The sequence below is a fragment of the Bombus terrestris genome, chromosome 10, assembly GCF_910591885.1.
Source record: "Bombus terrestris chromosome 10, iyBomTerr1.2, whole genome shotgun sequence".
Taxonomy (NCBI): domain Eukaryota; kingdom Metazoa; phylum Arthropoda; class Insecta; order Hymenoptera; family Apidae; genus Bombus; species Bombus terrestris.
In genome coordinates this window covers 4,782,877-4,801,603 of record NC_063278.1, presented here as the reverse complement: position 1 = coordinate 4,801,603, position 18,727 = coordinate 4,782,877, and the positions used below count along the sequence as shown (strand labels likewise).

Here is an 18,727-nt window from a genome sequence, read left to right as displayed (position 1 = left end):
GGCGACAACACGTGCGATGCATGCGAGAACTCAACTACCAATTTGCTAATGGAAAACAAATATCGGGTGTGAGTGGGAAAAAGGCAGGTGGAAACACGGTTTCGAGGCATGGACGACCGTTCGATAAAGACGATCGTGCAGGCACGTGCCTGTACTCCGCTGGCTTCGTGAATTTATACGGCGAGCGGGATGACGGAAGTGGCTGGAACACCAAGAGTAGAAGATACGACTGGAGGAAGTCGTTCGACTCGCCTCGATCATGCAGACGCTCTCAATGTAGTCGTATCTACTCGGAATTCAACGTGCACGTCGTCCAGATGAATTAACGACCACCTCACCCTGAAGGCGAATCGATCTGGCAATTAGATTCGAAATTTCGAAAATCTCAGGACTCTGAGGCCTCCGTGTACTACGTGCCTCGATTCTCCAAGGTCGATATATGTATTCGTGATAATGGAACCAGCTGTGCCTGGAAAATTTCTGTTGGTAATTGCATTGCAGCATTGCATATTGAATTAATGTGTGAAGAGTAGAACGATCTTGATGCGATCCTTTTGCTGTTTCTTTTATGTCTCGTCTTTTTTCAATTACTTGAACGGGAAACGAAGTGTAGACATTTGTTTCTAGTTATCGTACACGTTAATATATTTGCATAAAGTCAAGTTTCGATGCGAAGAAAATATACATGATCCATGCTAAAAGGACAGGGAATGGAACGAAATACAACGTTCAGATCAGTCGGATTAATTTGGCTTTACAAGTGATTCGCGTGTTATTAATTATTTCTATGATATGATCGATTGAAGTTTCATTTTTAATACAGCTCGTAGGATGGTAGAATAGAATTATACAAAGCAACGAGCATAATCGTTGGAGGAAAATAGATTGGTATTCACGACATTGTGCAAAATTAACTTTACTTTTCAAATGACCAATGAAATTTTTATTTCAACGTACGAAGTAAATACGTTTCTGTAATTTGCTAAGCAGATCATCGAATTCGAGGCTAAATGCTATTGATGGATAAAAGGAAGGAATGAAAATATCGCGATCGATGTAACGATTAAATCATCGATTGTTATTCAATATAACGGGAGAAGTTACTACAGCGATTTATTAAAATTCCGCCAAGTTGAATAAATGCAACTTTATCGCACATTCATTTGGTATTCCCTGTTCGTGTAGATCGACGTTTACAAGGCGATCAGGTGTAAAGCAATTGCAACGAGATCACGCTTTCTCGGATCGATGTTGACGCAATTTCTCACCGGCCATGTCTTTCTCCATTCAGAATTTCTAATTTTACGGTTCGCTTCTTATTTACTGATGCAACGATCGCGATCACACGCAATTAAACAAGTCGAATTTCAAATTCTTCGGAGTAGGACGAATAGGAAGTTACGGTTGGCGACTTTCTAAAATTCTACTTTCCATCGTCTCAAACGATTCACGTACAATATCGTACAATCTCGTTCGTAAGCCATCGAATATCGAAACGTAATTTCGATCGGTCCATTCGGACCAAACGATTCATTTTTCAAGCGCTTCCTCGCATCCTTAAAAATAATGAGCGTCTCTGAAGTGCTCCGCATAATGAAAGATATATGCAACGACTTTGTCACTTTATTGTGCATGCGATTGGCAAACGATCGAACGATCGACAAGGTACACTAATATGAAGAGCTGATGATCGGTCGAGAACGAAGGTTTGCGAGTGTGCTGGCGGCATTTCGAAAAGCACACGAAGGGATTCCAGTAACACGACCGTCCTTGCTGGCCGGGAAATCGTCTGAATAATTCAACGTTCCATTCAGAAATCGTCTATGGCATATCTAATTTTTTATATGCAAACGCTAGGCTACGCGGAGGCCCTCTTAGTTTTCGCGTTCGAGATGAGTCGGCCAACGTTTCCTATCTTATTGTCTTTATCGTGATGGAAATATCAAAGCTTCGCCGTTCCATTAAAACGATCGATCTAACGATATAATGAGATCGTTCCTTGGGCAAAATTTCGTGCTAAAGCGAAGCGAAATATTTAGCCAAAAAGAAGATTCTTCTGTATATTCCTGACATTTTGTTATTACTGCAGCTTTAGCTATATCCTTTATATTTACTAGCGATCTATCTATTCTACGAAAATTTCTACAATTTCATACGATTAATTAGTTTGTAGAAACTTGCAAGCGTATAGTTTGCGCATAATTCATCTACCTGTCGGTATATAGATTAATAACGCGTCAAAATTTCTCATGAAATTCATCTATGGAGACGCTGTAACGATCGAACACCTACGCACATATAAGCTGCACGTGGCTGTAGATTTGTTCAATGTTGCAACGATACTAAACATACAACCCCACGCAAAAGCTATTTCTGAATCGAACGAAAATTCCTCTGTTTTAATTTTCCTGGAACACATTCCCTCCATAGTTCTCGTTTTACGCAAACTCTTATGTTTAAACCTGTAAACCGACCCTCAGCGTAAATCAATTTTTACTCGTTATCCATGCTATTCTTCGATCTATACGATCAGAAAGTATGAAACGTCGTAACAAAGGCGAATTTAACCCACTGTCAAACGTTTACAAAAGTGATCTCGCCACCGAACCTGGGTTAAGCAACCTACCACATGGTGCACGTGTGTCGATCATGTGAACGCGCTACGTTCGTTGAAACACAAACGAGGGAGGTCGTTCGCATAATCCTGTCCCTTTTCAAGCACGTTCGAATCGTGTGTCGAGCTCGCGGGTCGCTTGTGAGATTTGTATTTAACGCGTTGTTGAACGGAGTAACGATCGTCGAGGGAAACAACCGCCAGAAGATTCATGTTTTACACGCGCGTGGCAGAGGAATAGGTGTGCGCATTGAGAAAAATAAAACGACCGAAGAACACGCATTCCCGCATAAATGCATTCGGACGTGGCACGCCTCGGAGAGATGGTGCGCGATATATCGGAATGCGGCACGTTCATGGCCATTTTTCTTTCATCTGGCCCGCAGTCGTTACGTGGAAACGCAACGAAAATTCGAGGAACCACGCGGCTTCTGACTCGTAGTCGATAGAATTGATAATTCCTGTTTCGTAATAGTCCTCGTGTGGATATGACGCGGGTGCACGGTTCACAGTCTGTATCACTGTGTAGAGTCCTTTTGGCAGGATGTAGGACAAAGGATAAAAGGGTTTCTGGAGCCGATGATATTCGATCGTTCAGTCTATACCGGAGATGTCTTCGTGTAAACTTTCATCAGACAGTGAGATCTTCGATGCAAGGTACACGATATACGGTGGCTAGAGAAAGTATTGGCACGTACGTTTAATCGATATACAAGCATTTTTTCGTTTCGAGTCTTATAAATTTCATCGAAAAATACAAGGGAAGATCGGTAACACATCCAAACCAGCTGATCGCTGAAGCGAGCAAAACTCTCATAGAAAGAAGACTAAAAAGAAAACACCCCACTGATCTCATTAAAGAAATAAGATAGTCAAACTCGAAGATAGTATCCACATGTTATCTAGCAATTAAGTTAGGAAAATTTACCAAATGCCCAGCTGGACAAATTGTAAAGTACAAATTAAATAACAATAATAAAAAAAATTGCATCTTCGTAGTATACATATTTTATGAATTGATTATAAGGTATCAACAACATGTCTATCACGGTGATGGAAAACCCTCGGGGGTGTTCACATATGTCATAATTTGACAACTCACGTACTTATTCACCCGGCGATTACAAACGGAAATGAACGTTCCCTGACAATGTGCTGTCCTTTGACCACACGCGTATGACGAGAAGATTAAAAGATTTGCTCTTGCGACTGATCGCAGGTGTTTCTACTTTTAAGCCAACTATTTCTAGAAATTACGATCTATGACGCGAAAGGAAATTCTTCCCGTCCAAGTTGAAAATTATCCAAGACAGATGGATAGATTAGATACTGATACGAGCATATTGATAAGAAGTTGCTGAGATTAAGAAAAATTGTCGCGGTGTAGTTTTAACAGGTAACGAACACAATTCGATTGAGAATTAATATTGGCAAAACAGGCTGACATATTTGCCAACGTGATCAACAAATACCATCGCGTCTCAAATAATAGATTTCGCTATCATTGACAAACAGTCTCTATAACTTTCAGTACACGTATTCCCATTCTAACACAAGTGCCATTCAATTTCCACAAGCGCTATCAAAATAATCCCCAACTCATTCAACAAGCTCTCTCAATGCAGCCAAACAACCACCAACCGATTAAGTAACCATTTCGAACCATCGTTTTACCATCAATCGAAGTCTCATCGTCGGTGATTTATGCATCCTGCGGACACGTCGCGTCGTTTAATCGGTATGGTGGCAAGAAGCAAACTTCTTCCCTTTGCATTTTGTTTTACGACGGGTCCCAACCGACACCACTACACGAACGATGTTAGGGTCACAGACTTAGTATCGTTGTATCGGTAATGGTTGTTTCACGTGTTCGTACAATGGCTAGCCATATATATACAGTGAGGAACAAAGATAGTGGAACAGACTACAGACTTTTCTCGTAAAATCCTATATGGATTTTTGAAAAATACGAATATCTATACTTCATTTCTATATCTTTCGTAAAATACAGCTTTCAAGGGTTGAGCACAGGTATGACATGGATCTCACTTTCCTAAGTATGTACATATATTATGGATGTGAGTTATAACGAATGCAAAGGGCCTCAGTGTGTAATTAATGAATTTTGCTATTTGAATTTGCTCACGCCTCTTGATAAAAAAAAATGATGATGTTTTGAGTGGTGCTAATTCAACGATCAGAATAGGGGTTGTATTAACGAAAATCTACCAGTGTCCAGATATTTATGAGTAGACTATAGATTCTTACGCAATTTCATATTCTTGTTAACAATTAAGGGAAAGAATCTACGCGAAGATATATTTCTCTTGCAAAAATAAAAATTGAGAAACGTAGAAAATTTTGAGTGATACAAATTCAATGATCAGGATGGGGGTTGTACTACAAAAAATCTATCAGTGTCCACCTACGAGTAATACCACGGATTCTTAACGGAATTTCATACTATCGTTAACGTAACTAAGTGAAGGAATCTACACGAAAGATTTATCTCGCTAACTGAATATTACAAACACCTCACTAAATTTCCCATAAATGCATACAAAATTCATAGTCCAATTACCAACGATAGCGTGGTCGGTGTATCATTCGCGAAGGGAAGAAGCGGAGGACGATGATTGCCCTGCTGGCCATGGGCAAGTTCACTGATCCCGGTGTGTCGCGTTCGAAACGTGCCACGCAGAGACACGCTGGATACAATATACACACGGTTCGTTCGTGGCCACGCTCTTGTCGAGAGAGGAAGAGAGAGAAAGAGAGAGAGAAAGAAGAAATAAAAGGCAAAGGAGAGAAGAGTGACTCGAACTCGCTCTTACACCGTGAACACGGCCATGACGTGAAAGCAAAGAGAAGGCGTGCGTTACATCCGAGCGCTACGTTCCCCTCGGTTGCTGAATGTCAATGCTTAGGGCGCTTCTTAGAATTCCGGCGAAAAATCGATGATCCCCAGCCTGGTCAGCCCGATAACGAAACTCTTGAGTCGCGATCGTTCACCTTCCTCGTCGTTGGGCAAAAAAGTTGCTCCTGCAGAAAGGATTCGAGACGAATTTCTCGAGCTTTTATTTTCGCTTGTGTCTTTAGTTTCGAATTCGTTGTTTGGGTCTGTGCGAAGTTGAGATTCATGGCGGGGAGCGGAGTTTAGAGGTAATTCGGAGCATGGTGGTGTTTGATGGCCTTTCTATCGGTGAGCCGTCGGAAATAAGACCTTCAACTAGCGAAAGTGGTTGGATAAATTTCGTAGGGTGCCTGAGCTGATCAGTTGTTTGTTCGTAGGGTACCTTTTATGTTAGCCTCTCACAGGTCTTTCTGGTTGTTTGGTGTCTTCGAAGTAGATGTAAAAAAATGTCTATGAAATCTGAAATCTGTCATTTTCATAAGTTTGATGATTACAGTGTTAGAGAGTGTTTTTATAAAAATATAGACTGGCATAAAACTTCATAGTCTGGTAAGTATTAGTATGAATACTTATACGTAATAACTAGTATATCAGAAAATATTGGTTTTTACAGATGAACGATAAGTTCGTCATAAATTGGCACGCGATATTATGCAGCTTCCACGATACAAATCCCTTTTATATCGCCTCACTGTTCAATGTCTGTCGCTTACGTCTATCAAAAGGTACTCTTGTTTTTGTAATAGCTACGCGTCCTTAAACTTATTCAGGCTCTGACCATGCTAACGTTAATTTGGAATTAAATTTATATACGCGGAGATATAATTCAAAAATTATAAGCTTCTTAGAGGACAGGATATTTAAAACGTTTCCTCATTGTCAGAAAGGAAACGATATAAAATTCTCTTATGACAATGAACGTAATAGTATTACTTGGACAAAAATACATTACCTTTACTTCATTGTCATTGGAACATTAAAAATGTTGAATTATGCTACTTTTGCGTCTTTCTCATTTTTCATTTTAGTGACTTGTAGATCACTCCCAGTATAACTTTAACGATTATGAAAATCAGAGGTCTCTATACATATGTGCGTTTATATATTCATAAGCTTTACTTTCTTGATGCATTTCAATCTTACACCTATTAATTTTATAAAACAATCATCTCGTTATATTCTCTATTAACAATATAAATATTCACATATTCTATATCTTTGTTCTACAATCATCCTACTTCCCCATAAACAATTTCCCTCGCTCTAACGATACTCTCTTTATACATTGGAATAATCATCGATTTCCAGCTCAATCATTAAACTTTTTCATCCATTTTCCTTTCTCCAGCCAAACGCCTCTATCGTTCAAGCAAGCGAACAAACGTTTCAACACGTCTGCCGTGTATTTTCAACAAGACAAAGGAGACAAAAAACGCGCAACCAGTAATTAAGTCTGATTATGGAACACTGGCAATTAATATCCCTGGCAATTAAGCAAGATGTTTTCCGCGAAACAGCGCTCCCGTCGCTGCTCATACGCGTCTCTGCCATAAAATCAATCAGCGTGCACGTGCTACTAGCCTATAGCCTATATCCTACTAGCCTATATTTACAGTGACTAACAAAACTCATGTATTTACAGTGATTCACTTGACATTTGTCATAGAAAATTTGTACGATCGTATTATATGAATTATACGAAATATTTTGCAATTGAAGATTGCGCAGATGAGAAACACGATGGGCCACGTTCCTTATTTTTTACTGTAGTGCAGTTTTATCAATATAATCATGATAGACACATCTCGTTACCGGTTAATTGGTGCAATATATATTTACAAAAAATTTCTATGAGTATTCAAATACTTTCATGAGCAATAGCGTGTCGACAACTATTTACGCCGACCAAGGTAAAGTTCGACGATGATGATTGTACGAGAATTTTACGCTTTACCATCGAGCAAACAACGGCTAAGAGGCAACTGTACAAGTGGCATATTAATTGCAGACATCTCATCGTGTCGCTCTATCGACGATGAAAAAAAGTTGCTCGAGTGCACTGGCTGTTTGCACTCCGTCCGACGAGAGATCTTTGTCGCGTCTCGGTTTTCTCGTGTAAGACGCACGATTCTTCTTGCACCGAAACAAAAAGGACCTTGGAATCCTGTGGCTTGGTGTCACCGACATTCCCACAGGAGTCATCCTATTATATTTAAATTGGGCGAGCGTGCCTCACGCCCATATGCGAGATTGCTCGTACACGCGAGCACATATGCGAACACGTGAGCGTATACACTACCGTCCATAAGTATTTGGACACCTGGTGCAATTCGATCAGAAAGGTTGATATGTTTGTTATGTTTTCGAAATTTACGATCAAACAACGTTTCTCTATCGTTAATTCTTTACCTCGTATCAGAGCTGGAATGAAATATACTCTGTAAAAATTTTAACTAAAGAAGAGTGTGTTGTATCTGCAAGGGTAGTTCCATATTTGTCTGTGATGAGTGGCTGATACTTCACGAAGTCCATACAAACTATTAGAATGTGGTTGGAAAAACATATTTCAATTGCTTCAAGACCCTTAACATTGAACAGACGCGCTTGAAGTCACTTAACTCATAGTAGGATCAATTTTCATCCGTCTTCGTGATTGCTTTTTTATTTGCGTTCTGGAATATTTAAAGAATATTATGTTCTTTTTTATTTAATATTAACTACTTGTTATCATCAATGTCCACCAATTGATGATAACACGTTGCTATTAGAGATCAAATTTAGATTAATACTTTTATTTAAGAAAAAGAGTTCTATATGAAATAAAATTCTAATCTCACCTCTTCTAATTTTTTATATAAATGCTTGCAACAATTCGGAAATGTCAGAATTTAAAATACTTATGAATGGTAGTGTACACCTCAGGTCAGAGCCACCGGCAAGCCCACCAATGTGAATCTTCTTCGATTTTCTTTCTTTCTTTTTTCCTTCGCAGCACGGAGTCGACAAAGGATGCACTTTCATTTGTCACCGAGCGATCCATGATCGCCGGAAGTGCGGAACGCTCGTCGTGACGCTGTCTGCGTTAATATTTATGCTAAGCAGCGTATAATCAACTAACTGAATTTTTGTTGGGCCCCGGGAGGAACGTCTGATTGCTGGGCCACCTTTTTTGAGGTGCGAATTAGTCGAAATTGTTGATAGACGAAATAGGAAATAGAACTACCTCGATAATTTTGTTGACAATGACTTTAATAAAAATTTGTTTGGATAAACGCTATATTGTTCGAAGAGGTCTAAAGGGATATCATTCACAAATTTGTACGTATGTTTTCCAGAATACGTATTTTTTATGCTTATTATATTTTGGCACTTCACCCTCGAAAGATCTGTAATTTATAGTCGATTGTTCAATTCTTGTATTAAATGACGAGCCTTGAAGGAAACAATGATTGAATACCAAACATATGGTGCGTAATAATGAAGTATTTACCTAAAGGCGGATGAAACATTCTATTTAAAATTCTATAGTCAATTCTTTAAAGAATTAAAAATTAAATTTACAGTTAATTAAAATTTTGTACGACTAGCTTAGTTTAATTAGAGTACATGGTTATATAATATAAAAATATAGAGAAACGGAGTGAGATAAAAGAGAAATATGTATATATATCCAACAACAATACACACAGGCAGAACATTAAATTATACTTTTATTATATTCATAAAAATTAAAATGTACACACCTTATTGTTTAAGTTCATACTCGTATTAGCTTCTATGCAAGTATCGCAGTATGTATAATATTTAACAATAGAGGTATAGGTACTCTCGAGACGAGACGAGTTTACGAAAAGAATACATGAAATTTTTTATTTTGTTATTTCCTTGGGGTGATACGGTATTTTGTAGCTTACTTCCGATAATTATTAATATTATTGACTGCTTATAAAATAATACTATTACACAATAAGTCATCTCTCGGTTTACGACACAGTTCCGGTGTGACTCCATTAAACTTATTTATTCGCTTCAGCCTTCACATGGCTCTACGAGATCGAAAAAAGTAATATACGATACTCTGTCTCTGGCAATAAATGAGGGATACCGCGCGATTCCGCTACGAGTCCGCTACTAAATCAAACAAAGAATGATTAGCTCTTTTTCCTTTTTTTCGAAGAAATTACATGGAATATATCACCTACCTATACTTTTATTTATTTTTTTTTTTTCGTTAATGTATCATATATTTTTTTGCTTTGTTTACTTATCTGTCTTCACCGCTAAGCACGTCGTGCCACTAGTGCGTACGCCTGCGATCGGATGTGTGTGTGCGTGTGTAATACGTATGTGATTGCTGTGTAAGTAATAAAGGTTAAGAGGTGCTGCTCGAGATTGTCGCGAAATCGAAAGGAAACCTTCGCTTCGTAATAAAGGCTATAGTAATAAAAATGGGTCCATTTATGGTTAAGCGTGTAGGCTAACACGTGAAGATAGGTGCTGAAAAAATGAGGCGAGAATTTAGTCGATATATCTTGTGTGAGGTTTAAGTCAGATTAATGCTAAACAGACTGCAATATTGATGGCAATAACGCGAGTTTGCATCGAGCCACGACTAAACTTAACTTCCATACAAGCACGTTCGTCGATGTAACGCGATCTTGTTTCCTTTTTCTCGGCTCCTTTAATCGTGCTCAGTCATGTTGTGTTGTGTTCATGTCCACGGGTGAGCAAGTGTGAGAAATGATCACACGATGCTTTCTGAAAGTGTTCTCCGTACAACGGCCACTGTAGCACCAGTGCGCGCGAAAAAGGTACGATGCTAATTCGATCGCTAACTATAATCTAAGTAATGGAATTTGAATCTTTTCGTCATAACGACGTGTTAATTGTTCACTATATGTATGCGTAACACGAAATAAAAGTCGCCTAAGCGCCTCTGATTTATCTTACTTTTTATTTTACACTCCCGGCTTCGATCTTTACTTCGACCGCGTTCGCAAACACTTATATCAATTCCTTGAAAGTCGATCACATTATTCGCATATTTTTCCATAACTGGTCCTCTTCATTGGTAATTCTTCTATTATGACTGATTGAGGTTAGAATTTTGACGCTTGATCGATCGATGCTGTACTTCGATAATCGTTATTCGAGTCGATCTTTATCGACTGTCCCGCTTAATCGTAATGGACTATCGCGTCGCGTCGCGTCGTTTTCTTTTGAAGTTCTTTATTTTTTCGTGAAAATTGATTTGGAAAGTTTTTGTAAGTTTAATGATTCGTGTTAAGTTTTAATTACTGATCGTATATTAGTGTGTTCTCGCGAACGTAGTCGAAGCAATGTATCGTTACAATATCAAGGCGATCTAAGTTCGATTGCTTGATGTTCTTTGCTATTTTGCATTTGATTTCTACCATTATTAGGTAATAATTATTATTTAAATTTCTGAAGAATTTATTATAGAGCTGGTTATTTTATTGATCGAATTTGGTTGAGTACTCTTTTCTACACTTCCAGGAAACTGTATTGTGTGAATTAATATTAATATTTTTATTAGAATATCATTTAAAACATATTCAAGGTACCTTATTCCTTTGATTTTTCATCTTTGTGCTTCTTTTAATTTTTGATTTTTCTTTGTTCATAATGTGTAGTACATCCTTCTCATTTAAATATCTTTTAATCTCCAAGTATAAAACTGGTGAAATGGAAACTTTTAATTATTGAACAAATTTGTTAAAACACAACCTATCGACCAACTTTATATCAATCTACTAACCTTATATAAGCAAGCATGCATTCGTATCGATGTTACGCTTGCTTTTTACGAAAATATCGAATGCAAGATTAATTCAAAGAATGTACAATGAAATTCTATAGACAGTGGTAAGTTTATTCACACACAGACTATTATTTATATTCACTTGCATATTTTGATTCAATCCATGTATTTTATCAATCCATTTATATTACACAGAGACAAATTTCTACAACTGTACATAGAATATTGACAGAAACGTTCCCATTTTGTTCTCGGCTCATGAATCTAAGGTTAAATGAATCGTGGAAGAGTAGAAAGAAGAATGATACAGCGGATCACTGCGATTAAAGTGAAAACATTCAGATAATTCGATCACGCGAACATGGTAATGGCAAAATGGCAGAACATCCCGCGAATCGTCCTTGCATCGTCCCATAGCCTTACATAAGACATCGTCCGAATAGATATCAGTTGAATGGGAACTGACTCTAAACGCGTTTTCTGCCTTTAATCACGCAATGCAAAAATAGGCTTTCCTATTTCCGGTTATCTAGTACCGGAGCGAGTGATACAGCGATCTACGGATCTACAAAGAATTCCCAAAATCCTTACAATCTAGTATCAATCGTTTTTTTTTCTTATTAACTTTTCTCGTCCTACTCGTCCGAAGAGGAGTTCTACGTTATTACAGGGTGAATCCTCGATCAATCGGAATAAACGTACATGTATTCCATGTTCCTTTCTTTTCATGTGAATATTTCGATCGCTAGCGATCAATTTGAATGGGACGATACTAATTATGCTATGATTTGTTCAATTAAAAGTTACTTTGTAATTGTGTAATTAAATTTGTTTTTTATAATTGAAATGTTTACAATTTCTGATTATACATCTCAGTGATATAACTAGTATTTAATATTCGAATGACTCGGTATGCTGATATTTAAGTATTCAAGAATCTTCATATTCTAGTATACCTCAGAATACACAGTACCAATATTAAATTACTTCAAATTTCTGATATTCGAAATACTTGTACTTGAACACCCAATACCGAATACTGGTATTCACGTATTTAAAATACCAAGTACCGGTATTCAACACCACTAGAATACAGGATAATGATATCCAAATACCAAAAGTTACCGATATTACCGGTATTCGAGTGTTTGGATTATTAAATACCAATATCCGAGTACCACAAAACATTGAATACCAAATATTTGAGTAATTTTAAATATCAATTATTTAATATTTCAGAGGTGGTAATATCATATATCATCAATGTGCCTAGTTCATTGCGTTAAGTACCGGTATTCAAATACATCAACGCGATCAACAGATATATCCAAGTATACTAGTATTAAATTCGTATAAAGTTATCGATTCAAATGTCTCATTGAAACAATAATTTACTCGATAGGAGACAATTTACCGTACAATTGTTCTCTATGGAGTAAATTAGAACAGGATACACACGTGGTTCCGAAGATCGAGGATTCGAGAAGGTACAATGAACGAAAATTGTACGGTCGACAATTCTATTTGGTCGCACCATGTTCGACGTACAGATTGATTCGATTTGCAATGTACAGAGTGTCGGTCTCGGTATCGCTAATACAATAACAACAATCAAAGGGATGATGGTGAGGAAAAATGGGGGTGGAGGGTGTCTGGAGTTATCGTGAAGCTGGTGCACATCGTAGCTACAATTTTCTTACAATACTGTGTCGATAAACGTCTAAATACCGGTGTGTGTGTCTGATGGCATCTTTTTTTCGTTTGCGCACATACCTCCTTTGTCTTTTGTTATTTGCTCTTTTTTTTTTTACACATTATATTAAAATATAACACCAATCTCGACTCGCTTACATTATACATGTACATATGTGAGTTCTTATTATTTTTTTTTTCTTTTGTTTCGTTTAATGTATTTAGCGATGATCGTTCGAACAGTCTCTCACCGTCAAGCGTTTTTAGAAGAGTTCCGAATTCAATATTAACATGCTCGCACTTCGCGTTTAATTGACGACACTGGAAAATGCAGGCTCCGCGGGTATAGCAATTAGGACTCTGTAGGAAAGTTTCTGGACGATTAAGTGCAATTAAATATTATGTAGCAGTATAATTGATTTCCTTATATTAGTTTAGAGATCATGTTCGAATGTTTTATTATATTTTTATCGATTAAATATAAAATACTTTTTACTTGAATTATATTAATGAATGATAGAGTGGGAATTTTTTATTGTAATTTGTCGGCATATCTCTTTTCCAATTTTAAAAACGAGGGCTCTGAAACACTATTTTGGCGGTTATCACCCATGAAAACAAATTTCGTATATTCCTTCGCTGTATCAAATTATTTATTTTATTTATTTTTCATCCTTGATTTCGATAATTTAGCACATGGACCATTAAGAATTAAATGAATTTTAATTGATAAACTGTTGCCCGATGAAAAAGAGGCATGTTTTATGTTCTCCCAATGAAAGCAATATAATTGATAAATACTTTGTACGTTACTACACAATATTTAATACACCGTAAAGACATTTTAAATAAGTTCCTGGTAGACGTGCTGTTAAATTCTTGCTAACTTTCTTGGGAGAAAAGAAGTCAAAAGTTTCCAATTTCTTTTTTACTGCTATCCTTTAGCATTTCGACTATTTAGTAGACAGATGTTTGTCAGTTCTCTGAAATTTGGAAACGCGAATAATTTTACTCTAAGCCAATCATAAATCGTGTATTGGAGTACTTGTAATCAAAGTATTTAACAAGCCAAAGCACGAGAGTTGAGTTATTCAGATTATTATCAGAATTTGTAAACATTAATTTTTTCTCTAATTTATTACTCGTTAATATTCATCAATCACAGACGATAAACAAATAAAAGAGAATGTAAAAGATATAGAAATACGTAAGTTCCAAGCTATGATTTTACAGCAAGTTAAAAATTCCAATTTCGTCACATACTTCAAATTAACTTCAATTTTGATCAACATAGTCTTCATGATTATATTCTTCATAAACAAAAATATTCTCGAGTCTATTCCACAATTTAAAGTACAAAACAGACATATAATTTAGAGTACAGATTTAACTTATTAATTAAAAGTACTCAAATACCTCCTCGACCCACACTTCCCAAAAATGGTTTACATTTTTAAAATCCTCCGGCATGACACGTTCACCATTCTCTCGCGAAACTTTCCACAAATAACGAAGAAGATTTGTTTTCTTTAATTGGAGCTTATGTCAGAGCGAACGTTGCGCTTTCTGAGAAGTCCAGCCAAAACGGCTAGCCTGATGGATGCGTAAAATGGTACCGTGCACAAGTCGCGCGTATGCAATCGGCAGCAGTGCGAGGGTAGAAAAACGAGGGAGCAGCGTAAAACAGCAAAAGATTAGTCTCACAGCCTTTTTATAGTTAGGAGAATCGATTAGATTACAGGGCGTTTTATTTTACGTCTTGTTACTTTTTTTTTTCTTTTCTTTAATACTCTGAAAAAAATGGACCCGTGCGACCCTTTGTTTCAACGTTGTTTATTTATTTTACTTGTTCGCGTCTACGTCTTCCTTCCTTCGTCTCTTTCTTTTCATCATTTTATTCGTCTCTTTCTCATTGATTTTCGTTTGGAACTTAGACCGTGTGTTGTGTGTGTTTGTCTGTGGCTGCAGCAGCTTTGCTCTCAGATGAAAGGGATAATGTTAAACTCGGAAGTCTTCCAGAGACATTCGTAAAACCGATTGGTCGAAAATATTATTCTAGGATCCGTTAGGGTACAAAGTATAGTTGTTGAACGATTATCATATTAGATAATTAATAACGATAAAAATGGACATTGTCTTATCGTGGGATGGAATAGGCTGTGTAAGCTCCGTCGATGCTAGATGCTCCACTGCGAGATATAATTGGAAATAAATAGACAAGATTAATAAAAAGGAAAAAAAACACAGAAAACGAAAGTAATCATATATGTACAATTTTTAGCTATTACAATAAAATTAGTTAATTATTAGAAAATATTTATAAGCAGACGATCGAACATTTTACAATGATTAGAAATTAAATTTTACTATGTTTCGATTCTATGTATGTATATATAATTTCTCATCGTAACGATAGCGGGGAAAAAGAATCTAAGAAAAAAGAAAAAAAGAACATAAAACGTGTAACGCGGTGTCTGAAACTTAAAACAGACTTTATTAATCCTATATGCCAGGTAGGCATGTAGCATCACTGTGACATTTGTGAGTCTTAATTTTCTTTCATCATTAATATTCTTGAATTACCAAAAAATGGACAGAGATACCTTCGCCCGCGGCGTTTCCCTTTCGTGTAAAATACGCGTTCGTATTTTTATCTTTACCATCTTTACTTCGTTTATTCTATTCGTTTATGATAACACGCGTGCACACGAAAGCAACAACCGGAAGTCTCTCGTCTTTTAATCGCCGTATGACCAAGGAAACGTCGCGTCGCAGGCGAGAGTTTATTATTTATATTCAATAAGTATTACATACAGTAATATATGTTCATTATTGATAGCGTTTAGTATTGTTCTAATTGGACAGAAGTTGTTGTTCTTGTTATGGTTATTTTTTTCTTTTTTTTCTTTTTTTTTTCTTTTTTTAAGTTGATGTTCACAATTTGGGCGAATTTTCTTTCTTTCTTTTTTCTTCTTTTTCTTTCGTTTCTTCACGATTATATCTTAATCTTTATGATGATTAATTAGCTTCTTTCATTCGACGTTCATTTCTTCGTTACACGTTTAACCTTTTTTCCCCCCCTCTCCTTTCTTTCTATTTTCGCATCTTTCTTGTACTCCGCACGATCTATTTGATAAATTAAAAAAAATATGCGATACCGTCGTTTGATTTTTCTCTTATACGCGACACCTTTGACCATCTATCGCCGTTATATCTTCTCACAGTGCTTTACTTATCTCCTTCTTCTTCTTTTTCTTCTTCTTCTTTGCTCTTTTTTTATTTAATTCATTGTCGAACGAGAAATCAGTATCGTCATCGTCGTACTGAGCAAAAATCACGTTTGAAATGTATCAAATATATATACATATATGTATATTAGAGTCGTTTCGCGGTGAAAATTCAGCCAAGAATCAAGAAGAGTCAGGTGCAACGAATCGTGGACAATTCGCCACGACAAAGAATAGAGAAAGAAAGAAATAACGTCGAATCAACGCAGTTCCACGTGACGCTAATTCAAGATACGATCAAGCAAGCTCGTGTGTTTTTTTCATTTTCTTTAATTCGATCTCTACTATCTAAAACTTACGAATCTAGTATTGCGACCCTATGTGATCGTGTTGCACTCAGAGACGATTCACATTAGCCAGCGAATCGATTGTTGTGAATCAATGCCAGCATTGAGCAACAATTACTATGTAATTGATAATTAATGATTACAATTAATTGCCATTAACGATGAAAATTTCATTCAACTAAGTGTAATCACAATTAACGATTAAAATTGCTATTTAATCTTCGAACACTATAATGTAATATTGTATTCTCAATCGTCTTTTGTTATGAACATTTGTAAGAAACGTTGACTTTTTTATTATCCGTGTTCTGTGGTTCTTCTTGTATGATATTTTAGCAATTAATAATATTAGTGTACGATATTGCTAGTAAGATAAAGATCTTACGTTATGTAGACTTGTTTTTCTATGATTTTATGATATACCTTTATACAGAAACAGATAACTTGTAATTTGTAAAATTTCGCTTGTTTTATCAACAAATTAGTTGCTGTTACGCAAGAATAACTAGTGTATAATTTGTTTCTTTGTTTTTTTAATTTGTAAAAGATTTTAATCGATCGATGACCAACACTGACAATCACTTACGACAGAGACGATAGCCAATGTGAATTTCTTTTTTCATCTTCAATTTATATCGTCATGCAACACGCACAGTTTCTTCCATACACTTTTGCGCCGTATAAATTAATTGCGTGTCATGTTCGCGTTAACAACGTAATGCTGGACAGAGGACAATAATTGTATGTTACAATAAAAAGGAACTTAACAGATTGCGCTAAAAAAATACAATATATATGAAACAATTGTATACATATAAAATCTTTAAATAATCTACGCAACGCGGTAAATTCGTGTCTCATGAAAAGAATTATCATCTTCATATTTATTTTAGTTTTTTGGCCGTCCCGTGTGATTTATTCCTCTGTTGGCTACATCTCCATTATTTCAAATTACCGGCCCGGCAATTTTGGAGAGTGTCTTTCATATTCTGTCTATTTATATATATATTCACTGGCAATTTCCATAAAATTGCCAAATTGTTATTTCTTTTTTTTTTTTATTTTAATTCATATGATTATTGTACATATTGTAATATATTTAATATTCGTATCGATATTTATTCTGTTTCTTTTTCTTTTCTTTTAAATGCAATCGGTGCTTAGAAATTATGGAATATTATTGTTTAAAACGAGCCTTGATTTACCACCAATGGTAGACGATTACGATCAAAATAACTGACTCTGTTTTTCCCTTTTTTCTTCAATTAGTGTTAAAAAATGTACAATTAATACGCGAACTTAATGATGCTTCCTCTTATATAAAAAGTAAATGGCTCATCATCCCAGTCGTTAAAATTAAAAGTTTTTTGTGGAATGCTTACAAATTATATATATATATATATACTATATATATTCGATTGAACATCGTTCGCTGACTTTCGATACGCAAAGACGAAACTTTTCTTCGTATCGATGTTTCTTGCGCTTTTTGTTTAATACTCATTCTCTCTCACTCTTTCTCTCTCTCCCTTTCGCGCTATACTCGCTCTCTCTCTCGCTCTCGCTATGCTACCGAAGATGCGAAGTAGTTATAGATACTATGCTTTCAGAACAGCATGTTCTGTTCTGAGAAAAAAAAAAGAACACCAGAAAAAAAGTTTCTTTGACAGAACGTCCCATGCTTTGTGTGATACACATTACAATGACCTAATATTTCAAGTAATATTTATAAGTATTAATTAATCCATAACTGCCCTAATGTCTAAGGGACTGAAACACTGCTGCTACACATATCATAGGCATGTAGCAATTAGGATATTTAGTGGCTTATTAGTAGAACGAAGTTACTGGTGAAGCGGCGTTGTGATCCGTTTACTTGCCCCGTGGAGAAGATCGCGTGCCAGTCGTTGAAAGGCCCTCCCCTCGGCTTCGACTTCGGTGCAAGGAATGTAAACCCTCACCTGGAGCATTCAATTGTATATTGGCATAAATTTATAATACTTCAAAGCACTCGAAAGGCGTAATATTTCTAAGTTTTAGCCAGGTTTGTATTAATTTCGCTACGTCGTACAAGTTTATCTTCGAATTCAAAAGAAAGTAGGTAATTATTTTGTAGTAATTGCACATTAAGTTATTCTGTTATAGCTTTTT

The 18,727-nt window shown here is 36.2% G+C and overlaps 1 protein-coding gene and 1 long non-coding RNA gene across 17 annotated transcripts in view; one reads left to right on the top strand and one right to left on the bottom strand.

Moving 5' to 3' along the window:
- The window catches only part of LOC110119638, a 72,547-nt gene that overhangs the window by 52,053 nt on the left and 1,767 nt on the right, over window positions 1-18,727 (top strand). The window contains exon 5 of one of the 7 annotated variants that reach the window (XR_007225426.1): window positions 8,521-10,354. The exons of 5 other annotated variants lie outside the window; for them this stretch is intronic. This is a non-coding gene — a long non-coding RNA (uncharacterized LOC110119638). Of the gene's footprint in view, window positions 1-6,876; window positions 7,945-8,520; window positions 10,355-18,727 lie in introns of those variants that run through there. One more of the 7 variants, XR_007225419.1, reaches the window with a different exon arrangement.
- The window catches only part of LOC100647628 (kinesin-like protein KIF13B), a 168,957-nt gene continuing 159,450 nt past the window's right edge, over window positions 9,221-18,727 (bottom strand). For all 10 annotated transcript variants that reach the window (XM_048409262.1, XM_048409261.1, XM_048409265.1 and 7 more), the window contains one exon: window positions 9,221-18,537. In XM_048409262.1, coding sequence (XP_048265219.1) covers window positions 18,449-18,537 — 89 coding nt within the window. In that variant the 3' untranslated portion in view covers window positions 9,221-18,448. The remainder of the gene's footprint in view (window positions 18,538-18,727) is intronic.